General features: G+C 33.8%; 1 protein-coding gene across 4 annotated transcripts in view; it reads left to right on the top strand.

Moving 5' to 3' along the window:
* The window catches only part of CCDC88A (coiled-coil domain containing 88A), a 115,919-nt gene that overhangs the window by 73,728 nt on the left and 28,144 nt on the right, over nt 1-14,047 (top strand). For all 4 annotated transcript variants that reach the window (XM_040224859.1, XM_040224858.1, XM_040224857.1 and 1 more), the window contains exons 14-18: nt 1,413-1,550; nt 3,000-4,070; nt 5,350-5,477; nt 7,137-7,275; nt 10,592-10,756. In XM_040224859.1, coding sequence (XP_040080793.1) covers nt 1,413-1,550; nt 3,000-4,070; nt 5,350-5,477; nt 7,137-7,275; nt 10,592-10,756 — 1,641 coding nt within the window. The remainder of the gene's footprint in view (nt 1-1,412; nt 1,551-2,999; nt 4,071-5,349; nt 5,478-7,136; nt 7,276-10,591; nt 10,757-14,047) is intronic.

The raw sequence follows: 14,047 nt of genomic DNA, 5'->3' as shown, positions 1-14,047 counted from the left end.
CTTCTACATTCTACATGTGTCAGCTATGTCTAGTTTTTCCTTTGGATTCTCTGTTTCTAGATTTGATTATGAAAATCTGCCTAGTTTTTAAACCAATAGCTTTGAATAGGTAGGTATTCATCACAGTAACCTTCAGCACTTGTTAAGATACGGATTGCTGAACCCCATGCCCAGAGTTTCTAATGTGGTAGGGCTAGGGTGGGATAAGAATTCTTTCTCATTTCCAGGAAGTTCCTAGGTGAGACTCATCCTGCTATTGTGGAACCATGCCATGAGAATCACTGCCTTAGATAATGCAGATAGACACTTTGATTTTCTTGAAAGATTTTTTCTCTTTTAAAACATTCTTTGCCTCATCTTTAATTCATTAACCAAATAAGCATTTCACAATAAATTAGTGTTAAAGTAGAAGTGGCCATTTAGAACTTGGAATGGTTTTATTTTTGCCACCACTATAAATCTGGAATTTTTATTTTGAAATTAACTTTAAAGTCTAATTAGTAAATTAGTGATTCCAGCAATTTTTGATTAATTCTTTTTATATCTTTCGTAAACTGAATGTTTCATTTGAATTCCATTAATATAGCAAATGAGTTTAATTAAATACATACTGTCCATATATTTTAGTATGTAATGTGAGAACCAGATTAGTTATTAATAGCTTAAAGGTTCCTGATTGTATAAACTTAATGTGAATTATTGAATAAGATTTGTGACTTTATGCTTTTGAGATATTAATATCATTTCTTAGAGTTTCTTACTGTTACAAGGATTTAGGTAATATTTAAATGTGAAATGGAATATTTTATATGCCTAAATCTTTTCTTTTTTGGTTACCTGGTTTGAATATGTTACATAATAATGGGGAAATCACTATTATGGCATATTTTGAAGTTGAATTTGCTTTTTCATACTTGTTAACCTCATACTTTGCTAGAGTTTTGCTCAAATCTTTTTTTCTCTAGTAGTCTCCTTTTTCTCTCTTTTTAAATCCAAATTCCTTCTTGTCTCATTTTCTCATCTTTTCCTTCTTGTGCACTAAATTCTTTGACTAATTAAATTTCCATTTTACAAATCCATTCAAGCCAAGAGAGTTTTTTTTTCAGTATGTTTTGTGTATTCTTCATGTGGCATGTGTATGTACGCAGTTGTATTTGTGTTTGTGTTTAGAAGTGGAAATTTGCCTTCAAAGATGCAGAGGAGAAGAAAGATAATCATGTCTGTATATTTTAGATAGCTGCTAAAATTACCTTGAAATACTAATTGAATTTTTCTATGAAATTCTTAAACTTCACTATTTGAGTATTAAAACTGTCTTCTACCCTTTTTTCAGTCATTAGCTTTTGTTTTTACATGGTTCCACTATTTTGAAATACTAATGGTATATTGTTTTGTGATTTCATTTTCACCAGGTTGAAATCCTTGAAAATGAGATTATTCAAGAAAAGCAAAGTCTTCAGAATTGTCAGAATTTAAGCAAGGATCTAATGAAGGAAAAAGCTCAGCTTGAAAAAACGATCGAAACACTTCGAGAAAATTCAGAGAGACAGGTTCATAAATGTTTTTATTAAGCAACAGATCTTAAAACTTATTAACAAAAGTTATTTTAAAGTTTGTGCAAGTAAAATTTTCATAATAACATTAAATGAAATATTTTAGAACTCTTTAGATTTTAAAGTAACTATAATTTTACCTCATTTTCTATCCCATGCATTTTTGAAAAGTTGAAGAGAAAACTTAGAATTTTTTAAATTGTCAGTGTACTTAATAATTGTCTGATATAAAATTTCATGGTACCTGTGCATGAATTGCTTTCCAAGTGTCAGTGGAATGAGACTGCAGGTATTGAAGGCCCTGAATGAAACTGGGATGAAGTGCAGCTCTACTCAGATCCCACTGAAGTGGTGGCAGCAACTGTTCTGTATATTTTCATACTTGCTCTCAAGTTTTATTGGTCATTCATATGTTATGCTTGAAGAAACTGAGAATCAAATAGATTAAATAACTGGCTGTTTTAAAATTTCTAATTTTTAGAAGCAAAATTATTTGTATTATCGAGCTATAGTCCTCAAACTGAAAGTGTTAGTTGCTCAGTCGTGTCCAGCTCTTTGTGATCCTGTAGTCTATAGCCTGCCAGGTTCCTCTGTCCATGGGATTTTCCAGGCAAGAATACTGGAGTGGGTTGCCATCTACTTCTCCAGGGGATCTTCCCGACCCAGGGATTGAACCATGTCTCCTGCATTGCAGGGGAGACTCTTTACCATCTGAACCCCCAGGGTTAGTCCTTAGGTCACCTGTAAAAATACGCATTTCCATAGAGCTATGGAACAAAAATTCTAGAGCTAAGCATGAATCTCTATTTTTACAAGTTTCTCGGAATTGCTTTTTAACACACTGAATTTTAAGAACCATTACCATTATAATAGACCATACTATAAATTGGATGTTTTCATTTGTAAATGTACCAGGGATATTGTTATTTTGATGTTTCCAAATTAGAATTCTTTTAGGAAATGAATACACACAAATACACACACACACATAGATATACATATCTACACATATAATAGAGCAAATACTGTATTTACTGAGGTCTTCCTGTATATATGCATTGTGAAATTTCTTGAATGAATATAAAAGCATGTATCTTCAAGAAGATATGTGTATACATTTCATCTAGACTCATATTTGAATTTGAAACATATCACCACTATATAATCTGAAGATCATTTTGGTTAATATTCATCTCTCTTAACCATTCCTGTACATTTCGGACTCCATAAAGATATGAAATTTAAAGACCTGGCAGTACATGTACATGGTGATCTCTCAGTAAATATTTGTCAGAATTAAAATTAAAATAGACAATTTTAGCACCTTTTTATGATCTGATTTCCCTGCTAGTTTTTGGAGGAAGAAAACTATGTAATTTTTAAATATTTAGTTCATGTTCCATTAAGTTTTAAATTTTCTCTTTTTTTTTTTTTTTACGAAATTAGATTAAAATATTAGAACAGGAAAATGAGCATCTGAATCAAACTGTGTCCTCCTTAAGGCAGCGCTCCCAGATAAGTGCTGAAGCAAGGGTGAAAGACATTGAAAAAGAAAACAAAATTCTCCATGAATCTATCAAAGAAACAAGTAGTAAGCTAAGCAAGATTGAATTTGAGAAAAGGCAAATCAGAAAAGAATTGGAACATTATAAAGAAAAAGGAGAAAGAGCAGAAGAACTTGAAAATGAGTTGCACCATCTTGAAAAAGAAAATGAACTGTTACAGAAAAAGATAACCAATTTAAAAATTACTTGTGAAAAAATTGAGGCCTTAGAACAAGAAAATTCAGAGCTAGAAAGAGAAAATAGGAAGTTTAAAAAAACATTGGATAGCTTTAAAAACCTCACTTTTCAGTTAGAATCCCTGGAAAAAGAGAATTCCCAGCTTGATGAAGAAAACTTAGAACTTCGAAGGAGTGTGGAATCTTTGAAGTGTGCAAGCATGAAGATGGCTCAGCTACAACTAGAGAATAAAGAACTGGAAAGTGAAAAAGAACAACTTAAGAAAGGTTTAGAGCTCATGAAAGCATCTTTCAAGAAAACAGAACGCTTAGAAGTTAGTTATCAGGGTTTAGATACAGAAAATCAAAGGCTACAGAAAGCTCTTGAAAACAGCAATAAAAAAATCCAACAATTGGAAAGTGAACTACAGGACTTAGAGATGGAAAATCAAACATTGCAGAAAAATCTAGAAGAGTTAAAAATATCTAGCAAAAGACTAGAACAGCTGGAAAAAGAAAATAAATCATTAGAGCAAGAGACTTCTCAACTGGAAAAGGATAAAAAACAACTGGAGAAGGAAAATAAGAGACTCCGGCAACAAGCAGAAATAAAAGATACCACATTAGAAGAAAATAATGTGAAAATTGGAAATTTGGAAAAAGAAAACAAAACCCTTTTCAAAGAGATTGGTATTTATAAAGAATCCTGCATTCGTCTGAAAGAATTAGAGAAAGAAAATAAAGAGCTTGTGAAAAGAGCAACTATTGATATAAAAACTTTGGTTACATTACGAGAGGTAAGTTAATTACTTAAATTTCACACAAATTTTTAAATCTTTTTAACTTAGAACTTCTTTAAGCTTTATTATGGTAATTTTTATAATCTATTTTTGATTCAAAGTAGAAATTTAGAATTAAAAATTTTCCAAGTTTCCAATTTGTGTTAAATTAAGAAGTGAATGCAATTTGTATTTTTTAAGAAATTATACTAATAAGTTATCCATGTAATATCTGACTTATTTCTTATAATTTTATACTTTTGTTTCAAAGTAATATTAAAATATATGATCAAAACTTACTGAACGTGATAATTACTAGTTATTGAATACTAGCTATGTGCCAAATACTGGATAATTTTTACAACCAATCCTTTATTTCTGTTACCTCCATTAGGTTAGAAAACTGAGGTTCAGAGACATTAAGTAACTTATTTAAGAACAAAATGGTAGGTTTGGATTTCTGGATTCACATCTAGATCTTTCAGATTTCAAAGTCCCTTAGATTTTGACTGAGAGAATATAAGCAAGAGAATGCAAATCAGTTCAACACTTAACAATTGGTAGTTGGTTGGATCGGTGTATCATGAAGAATTCTAAAATATATAGGAGTAGATTGGCAATAAATGGTTGGTGTAGCTCAGAAGAGAGCAAATAGTGTTTATTTGCTATCTGTATGCTCTATTATATATGATAACCTTTTAAAGTTCAATTTTAAAAAACTTAGCATTCTGGCAGATGCTTGCACTGGGAAATCTGCCTTTCTGCTAAAGAGACGTTGAAAAGGGATCATTATTATCCTTTTTCTTTTTCCTTTCTGTTGTTCTACAGTCTTACACACCTAAACAATAGGTTCCTGGTCCCCACATCTCTAAGAATTCCCCCTAGTTATTCAGATCAATGTCTTAGGCCTCTTCCACTGGGAGAGGGGTTCTTGTGATGGGAGAATATATGTTGTATCCAACATATATTCATGAAAGAAATATGCACTAGAGTTCTAGTTCACTATGAACACTTTTCAAACCTAAGGTGTGTAATCACAAGTATAAGTTTCTCCTTTTAGTTTTTAACATTAAAAAGTTAAAAAGTATTAGCAAAATAGAAGAAGGAAAACATTATTCTTTGAACTGGGTTATAATTTTTTTGCTTGACTATTTTTTAATTGATAAAAAGTTCAGCAACAGCCTTATTGTCTTTCCTGGTTTAAATTATGTGTATTCCTGGATGAAATCTTGGCTGAATTTCTTTGATGTTTATGTTCACAAAACTAACGTGAGTTTTGCATTACTTTTAAAATAAGGATTTGGTGAGTGAAAAATTGAAGACTCAACAAATGAATAATGATCTTGAAAAATTAACTCATGAGCTTGAGAAGATAGGGTTAAATAAAGAGCGACTCTTACATGATGAGCAAAGTACTGATGACCGGTGAGTATTAAGTCTATCTGAGGAACAGTGGAAATCATTTATTTTTGCTCAAGCATTAATTTTGAGACTGAAGAGCAATTAAGGCAGAAAAATAATGTAGAAAACTAGGGCTTAACAAACAGAATAAAAAATTAACTTATATACACTTTAATATGAAAATATTCAGTACAGGCTTGAAGAGAATTTCTATTCTCCCATGGTAAATACAGTCTATCAGTTAATTAGATTTTCAAGTAGTCTGCTGTTTAGCATCCAGTTGGCTACATGATTCCAGCTGGGATAGAAGTGTGCATTGTTAAGAATATTGTTATACACTAGATTTTATTTCATTAGAATTTTTGTAATTGTATAATTTGTATTTTGTTGCCTAACCATCATTACTGTTCTAGTAGGTATTTATATTTTATAATAAATAAATGTATGTGGGAAAAATTAATGTAGATTGTATTTATTAGCAAGAATTTATTCTTACCATTGTGGAATATATAGTCTAATTATGGAATTGAATGTATAAATATAGTAAAGTGAATTTAGTGGTAGAGTGCCCTGTGATCACTTTGTCTTTCTCTTCGTAACAGTTCTTTGTCCTGTGCGTTCTCTCTCAATATAGTTTCCTAGAGTTAGGTTCTTAGGCCTCTTATCCGTTCCATGAGCGTTCTATCCATCATCTCAGCTGACATGCATATTATTCCCTGCTTACTGAACATCTCTACCTGGACAGTCAGAACTCAGGCATCACAAATTTAATACATCCAGAGTCATACACATTACATGCTTTAAAATTGTTTGTTGACTCAAGCCAATATCAAAGTGAGATTTTTTTTTCTCTGTTGTCAATGAACTTAAAATCTAGTTGAGCAGAAAATATATGCACACAAATTAATTATAATAAGAGGCAGAGTATGATAGAATTTCTCATATACGTACTTCAGGTTTTTATTTGCTTTAGTCATCGAGGTTCTCAGGTGTAAGAAATAGATTAATCTGTAATTCCTAGTCTGTGGTTCCCTCTCAGTGTATGTTCATGGACATCCTTTTTATAAAGAAAAAAATCTTAATAATATAAATGTTCATGAACCCATCAATCAGAAAGATAACTAAAATATTAACATTCAAACCTATCTGCCCCTTCCTCTTCTATTACCAGTATCTTGGCTCTTTACTATGTTGTCCCCCCTCTTTTTTTTTAATATTCTGCAAGTTCTCCATGCCCTGAAGGTAGTCTTCAGAGTGCTTTAAGTCTTAACTATTCATATGTACTTGTGTAAATATATTATATATTAATATCATAGACAAATGCTTAATAATGTGCTTAATCCATCCACTTACTCTTCCTGTAGATTCTATTCTTATGAAACTAAAAGATACATTTTGAGACTAAGATCTTCCAGATGCCTTTTTGTAGCATTAATTTTTGCTTTTGACAACCTAGACTGTAATCTAGAGCTGTATACTCAGGGCTTTTTTGTTTTTTTCTCATTACCAGGAATAGTTAAAAAGGGAGAGTAGACAGGAAGAACAAAATAATTTGTTTCTTTTTTAAAAAAAAGACTATTTATAAGGCTTATTTATGTATCAGTATCTAATCATAAATTATCTTTAAAAATAATTTTCTGACCTCCAGTAATGAACTATATTCTTTTTATATTTGGACAATAGATACAAACTTTTGGAATCAAAATTAGAATCCACTCTAAAGAAGTCTCTTGAAATAAAAGAAGAAAAAATTGCTGCTTTAGAAGCTCGACTAGAAGAGTCCACAAATTACAACCAGCAGTTGCGCCAAGAACTAAAAACAGTAAGTGATTTTCTTGGGAAGAATTTTGATTGTCAACTTTTTCTCTTTTTTGCACTGCTCAGCTTGTGGGATCTTAGTTCACTGACCAGGGGTTGAATCTGGGACCCAGCACTGAAAGCACCGAGTCCTAACCACTGGACTGCCAGGGAATTCCCTGTCAGATATTTGGACAGAAAATATAAGTAGAAAATGAAACATAAAATTTTATTACTGTTTTGTCTATTTCTTTTTCTTAAACTTGAGATTATTCTTAAACAGATCTTTGTTATGTAGTTTATAACAAACTATTTTGTCTATACGCTATAACTTATTCAGTCTTATTTTGTGTATGAATGTCCCTCAGTATGTATGAAGACACATATTGGAATTGTGAGAGTGGAATGGGGAAGAGGCAGACTTATTACATTGGGAAAAGCTCTCAATGTGATTTTGACACTTCACTGTCACTCTTTTCCTATTGAGAATCCAGGTAAAAGTTTGATTAAAAAAAAAATATGAGTGTGAGGATAGCAAGTAGAGGGAAGCAGTATGGGTGGTATAAGAGAGCCCTTGATCTAAAAAATTTGAGGTCTTTTCTAAATTTTTTAATTGTGTTATTTGGAATTATTCAGTGAAATATGTGAGGTAGGGGCTGCTGTCTGTTTTCCCTATGTGAATGAATTGAAATTGAAGAGACTTGCCCATTCTATAGGCTTAGTGTTTGGTAGAATGGTAGAATCATGATCTGCCTTTTACTCCCTTTTATTAGCTCTGTAGTCATACCTGGAGTGGTTTTACAGTCAACCAGACATTCAGGCTGACAAGCTTATTATAGGCCGCATTTAGACCCGTTCAATTCAGAGCACTATAGGAAGTATAAGCTAATAGTAGGGCACAATCTGGTGTCCCTCTTCACATATTTGTCTGAGAGTCGTCTTCTCACTAGATGACAGTTCAGATGCAAGAAGACAAGATTCACATTGTGGGTGAAAGCTGCTCTGGCTTTGAGACATCATGCTTAATACCAGTCATCATCCCTTGCAACATCTCCAAATGCATGGATTTAAGATCTTCACAGTCTTATGATTTAAGAGTTCCTACACTCAGAGAAGTCCAAAGATGTAGCTTCTTATTAAGTATTTATAGTTCTTGTAGTACAAATACAATTTACCAGTCAGAAGTCATTTTTCTTGACTGGTAGCATGTAACATTGTAGTTTTATCAGGTTTCCAGAGAAAGTTACCCAAAGATTAATTTCTTATATAGGAGAGGAAAAGGATTGGTTCCTCATTTGCCTATACCATCATTGCTGGTGTTTGTCTCAGACATTAACACAGAACGTTTTTTGTTACAGAAGGAATTTTAGAACTTTGTTTAGTCAGCATAAAGTGTTGTCCAAAAAAATATAAAGTAAAACTTGTTACCACATTTCATTAATCATCTTTCTTTTTCTGAATTTTTTCCCTTTATGCAGTATCACTATATTGCAAATAAAGTCAATTTCATGAAGCTACTAAGCCAGGAAATAAATGGGTTTGAGTTTGGTTTGGTATATGATGTGTTTCAAGTCTGAAAGTTAGAGATTGTCTTCCACTTTCAGCCATTTGGAAGTGGAAGATTTCCAAATTATTATTATTGAACTAGTTTTCTGCCATAAACATGCATTCAACTGAAATTATACTGTTCTAGTTTTTAATATATGATTAATTAATTGTACTGTTCTAGTTTTTTCATAGTTAACATAGACTGTGAAAGCTAAATATGAGTAATAAGTATAAAGTAACCACTAAAATAGTATGACAAAGAAGTATAACTAAAATGGCAGCAAAGGAGATTACATAGAATCAAAAAATCCAAATACAAGGCAGAAAAAGAAAAAAGAGAGAACAAAAAATAAATAGCAAGATAGCAATTTTAAACCAAACCATGTCAGTCATCACATTAAATGTGAATGGTCTGTACATCCCAATTAAAAGGCATTTAATTTATTTAAATTAATAAATTCGATAAGGCAACACCCACCTGTACACTGTCTCTGAAAAACCCTGATGGAAAATGTCATTTTCTATATGAACATAAATTAATGATTCTGATTAATGATACATAAGATAAGGACCATTTTTGAAACTTACAGAACCGTGGACTGAAAATGAGAAGTTCTGAGTTTTATTCCCATGTCCCCTTCTAAATAATGACATATGTCCATAACTCTTACAAGCCTTGAAAAAAGAGCCTGTGAGAAATTAATGTAAAATAGACTGGAAATTATGTTATCCATCTATCTTATTAGGGTGTCAGAAGTATTTTTTTTTTAAAGTGGAAAACCAGGATCTCAGAATATCTGTTCTATCATTTGTCAAGATTTAAGTGACACTCTTATCTTGGCATCTTATTTTCTATAATCTCACATCATTATTGTCTAACTAACTCAGTAGTAGTAGCAAAGTTTGAGCTGTAAAGCTTTCTTGAGGTTGCATTAGACATTGAATTTTTTTAAACATCTGTATCCTTGTCTTAATAGAAAGTTTGGGTTTAAGTTAGAAATTTATGATAATCATTTCCTAGGAAAAACTAGTAATTCAGTATAACAATAATTTAAATTGAAGAGAGCAATTTAGTTAATCATTAATTTTGGATAATGACCAATTTGTTAGTTTTGATTTTGCTCTGTTAAAGTAGGATTTGGTTATAATCATACCAGAAAACCCTGGATAAGATAATATCCTTGGATTGCTCAGTCTTTATAAAATGAATAATAGTAATTTTATGTGGGTCAGTATCTGTATAAAGAAGTCATTTATTTATTAACAGGTCATTCCGGGCAACAGAATCCTTTTAAAAAGACCATACATAGATAGATACTTCCTTAGCTTCAGTTATTCTTTTTCAGGGGAATTAATACATGTGTCAAGTTTTTGTTCTTGACATGGGGATCTCTGAAATCTCTAAACCAATTATAAATAGCTCTAAAAACAATTGTTAGTACTTAGCAACAAGTCTGTACTCATCTATTCTTCAGTGATATTTTCATCATAAGTAATAGGATCTGAAATTAAAAATAATAGCAACATGACACTTCAGCAGGGTATATTAATATTTCTAGAGGAAGACATTTGCACTTTACAATGCATAAATTATGATCATGATAATAATGGTAATTGTATATATTATTATATTTTTAAATAAACTGTCTCTCACATTCACCAGAGCATTGTGGAGTTTAATTATGATAAATATAACTTTGGTGGTATGTTTTCTCCCTTTTTAAATAAATGAAAACAATATTATAAATCAACTATACTTCAATTTTAAAAGATATTTTAAAATAATATTTTAGGTGAAAAAGAATTATGAGGCTCTCAAACAGAGACAGGATGAGGAAAGGATGGTTCAGAGCTCTCCTCCAGCCGCTGGTGAAGACAACAAGTGGGAGCGAGAAAGTCAGGAAACAACTAGAGAGCTTCTGAAGGTTAAAGACAGATTAATTGAAGTTGAAAGAAATGTAAGTATTTTAGAAGGAATAAAGTTTTTTAGAAGCAAAGGATCACTGAGTATATAACAAAGTTTATCTAATCTGGTTTTGTAGTTTTGTTCATTTTATACTTTCTTGATCAGTTTGTTTTATAGTATTAAGTATAGTATTAAGAACAATTTAATATTCTTTTCTTCATCATCGTCATGTAAGCCCATCAGCAAGCTTTGTCAACTCTGTTATGTAAATAGAATGCAAACTCATCTATTTCTGTCTGTCTCTGGTGCTAACACTCTAGTCTAAGTTACCCTTATCCCTCATCTGGCCTGTTAAAAAAGAGTATCATCCTAACCGGCCTGCCCCTTTCACTTCTCGCCCAAACTGACCCATTCTCAATGTAGTAACCTAGAGTTTTTTAAATAATTTGTGAGGTTTTTTATTTATTCATTTTTGGCTGCACTGGATCTTCATTGCTGCTCCTGGGCTTTCTCTAGTTGCAGAGAGTGGGAGCTGCTCTCTAGGTGCGGTGTCCGGGCTTCTCACTGCAGCGGCGTCTCTCGTTGTGGGGTATGGGCTCTAGGGCTTGCAGGCTGCAGTAGTTGCTGCACGTGAGCTCAGTAGTTGCAGCTCTTGGGCTTAGTTGCCCCGTGGTGTGAGGGGACTTCCCAAACCAGGGACCAAACCAGTGTCCCCTGCATTGCAGCAAGGTGCATTCTTAACCACTGGACCACCAAGGAAACCCTAGAGTTATTTTTAAAACATAATCCAGGTCATGTAATTTTCCTGCTTAAAATCTTCAGTGGTTTCCCATTTTATTAATAATGAAATCCCTGGTGACTCAGAGGTAAAGGGTAGGTCTGCAGTGCCGGAGACCCAGGTTCAATCCCTGGGTCGGGAAGATCCCCTGGGAAAGGGAATGACTACCAACTCCAAGGACAGAGGAGCCTGGCGGGCTACATACAGTCCATGGGATCGCAAAGTCGGACACAAATGAATTAACACTTTAACTTTCACCTCATACTTTTTACTATATCCATAAGATCCTATTTGACATTTCCCTGCCTGTATCTCTAGCCTTACACCATATTAGTCTTCTACCTACCTTGTTTATTAATCTGAGGATAGTATTAGTATCTGTTAATATGTGGAAAACAGAACAGTGACCGGCACTTAATAAGCAAATTAATTCTAGTCATATTGGTGTTTTCTGTTTATTCCTCTTTCAGGGCCTTTCTGTTTGCTTGCCCTAGCTGGAACACGTGACAGGCTTCTGTCAACATTCAGGTCTCACATCACATGTCATCTATAGGGGGTTTTCCCTGACCCCTTCTCCACTGAAGCAGTCCTCCCCAACCTAAAACCATTTACTCTCACACCACTGCCTTGCTTAGTTTCTTCATGGAACTTTTTACCAATTAATTTTTAGTATTCACTGATTTACTATTTGACTATAAAAAAGCTCCCTGAATGCAGGTAGCTTGTCTTTCTTTTACATCATTGTGCCTTCTCTGTGTAAAACAATGCTTGGTAGATAGCAGATTCTTAATGAATATGCACTGAGTGAGTTTATTAAATATTTGCTGTAGAAAATAATTCAGCAACCATTTATTCTTCAAAGATGAGTGAGCTTAAAGAACGTAATGTGCTAACAAGTAAAAGAGTTGTGGTTCAGTTCAGTTCAGTTCAGTTGCTCTTCATGATCCCGTGGACCACAGCACGCCAAGCCTCCCTGTCCAACATCAACTCCCAGAGTTTACTCAAACTCATCTCCATGGAGTCAGTGATGCCATCCAACCATCTCATCCTCTGTCATCTCCTTCTCCTCCTGCCTTCAATCTTTCCCAGTATCAGGGTCTTTTCAAATGAGTCAGCTCTTCACATCAGGTGGCCGACGTATTGGAGTTTCAGCTTCAACATCAGTCCTACCAATGAACACTCAGGACTGATCTCCTTTAGGATGGACTGGTTGGATCTCCTTCCAGTCCAAGGGATTCTCAAGAGTCTTCTCCAACACCACAGTTCAAAAACATCAATTCTTCTGCGCTCAGCTTTCTTTATAGTCCAACTCTCACATCCATACATGACTACTGGAAAAACCATAGCCTTGATGAGATGGACCTTTGTGGACAAAGTAATGTCTCTGCTTTTTAATATGCTGTCTAGGTTGGTCATAACTTTCCTTCCAAGGAGTAAGTGTCTTCATGGCTGCAATCACCATCTGCAGTGATTTTGGAGAAAGAAATAAAGTCAGCCACTGTTTTCCACTGTTTCCCTATCTATTGTCCATGAAGTGGTGGGACGGATGCCATGATTTTAGTTTTCTGAATGTTGAGCTTTAAGCCAACTTTGGTTTTATTGTTTTCTAATTTGTTTATTGAAAACTAAGCCATGAAGACAGAAGTTAATCTCTTACACTACTGATTTCTACTTTTTCATCCAAAAATAATCACTGAAAACTGTTTTATATTTCCAGAAAAATGTTTGTGAGTTATCTGTTTATAGAAGTTTTATTTCTTTTTCTTTTACAGATTTACATTTTTGAGACCTTATTTCCATTTTTCAATTATTTTATCTTAGATCTATTTTAGCATATACGGAGCTATATAATTTTATTTAATGACCACATACTGTTCCATTGTGTATATATTACCCATAATTTATTTAAATAAATTCAATATCAGTGGACATTTAAGTTTTTTTCAGATTTTGCTTCTGTGAAAATCCATGTTATAACATGTTTCTACATCCTGATTCTCTTCTATTGTGTCCAACTCTTTGTGACCCTATGGACCGTATCCAGCCGAATATTGGAGTGGGTTGTCATTTCCTCCTCCAGGGGAATCCCTTGCTGATCCAGGGATTGAATCCACATCTCTTAAGTCTCCTACATTGGTGGGCGGGTTCTTTACCACTAGCGCCACCTGGGAAGTCCTAACATGTTCTGCATGCTAAGTTGCTTCAGCTGAGTCAGACTTTGCGACCCTATGGACAACAGCCCTCCAGGCACCTCTGTCTGTTGGATTCTCCAGGCAAGAATACTGGCGGCTGCTGCTAAGTCGCTTCAGTCGTGTCCAACTCTGTGCAACCCCATAGACGGCAGCCCATCTGGCTCCCCCATCCCTGGGATTCTCCAGGCAAGAATATTGGAGTGGGTTGTCATTTCCTTCTCCAGTGCTTTATGAAAGTGAAAAGTGAAAGTGAATTGGCTCAGTTGTGTCCAACCCTCAGCGACCCCATGGACTGTAGCCTAACAGGCTGCTCCGTCCGTGGGACTTTGCAGGCAAGAGTACTGGAATGGGTCGCCATTGCCTTCTCTAAACT

The sequence above is a fragment of the Oryx dammah genome, unplaced genomic scaffold, assembly GCF_014754425.2.
Source record: "Oryx dammah isolate SB20612 unplaced genomic scaffold, SCBI_Odam_1.1 HiC_scaffold_25, whole genome shotgun sequence".
In the NCBI taxonomy this organism is placed as follows: Eukaryota; Metazoa; Chordata; class Mammalia; order Artiodactyla; family Bovidae; genus Oryx; species Oryx dammah.
This window is presented reverse-complemented; position numbering and strand designations above follow the sequence as displayed.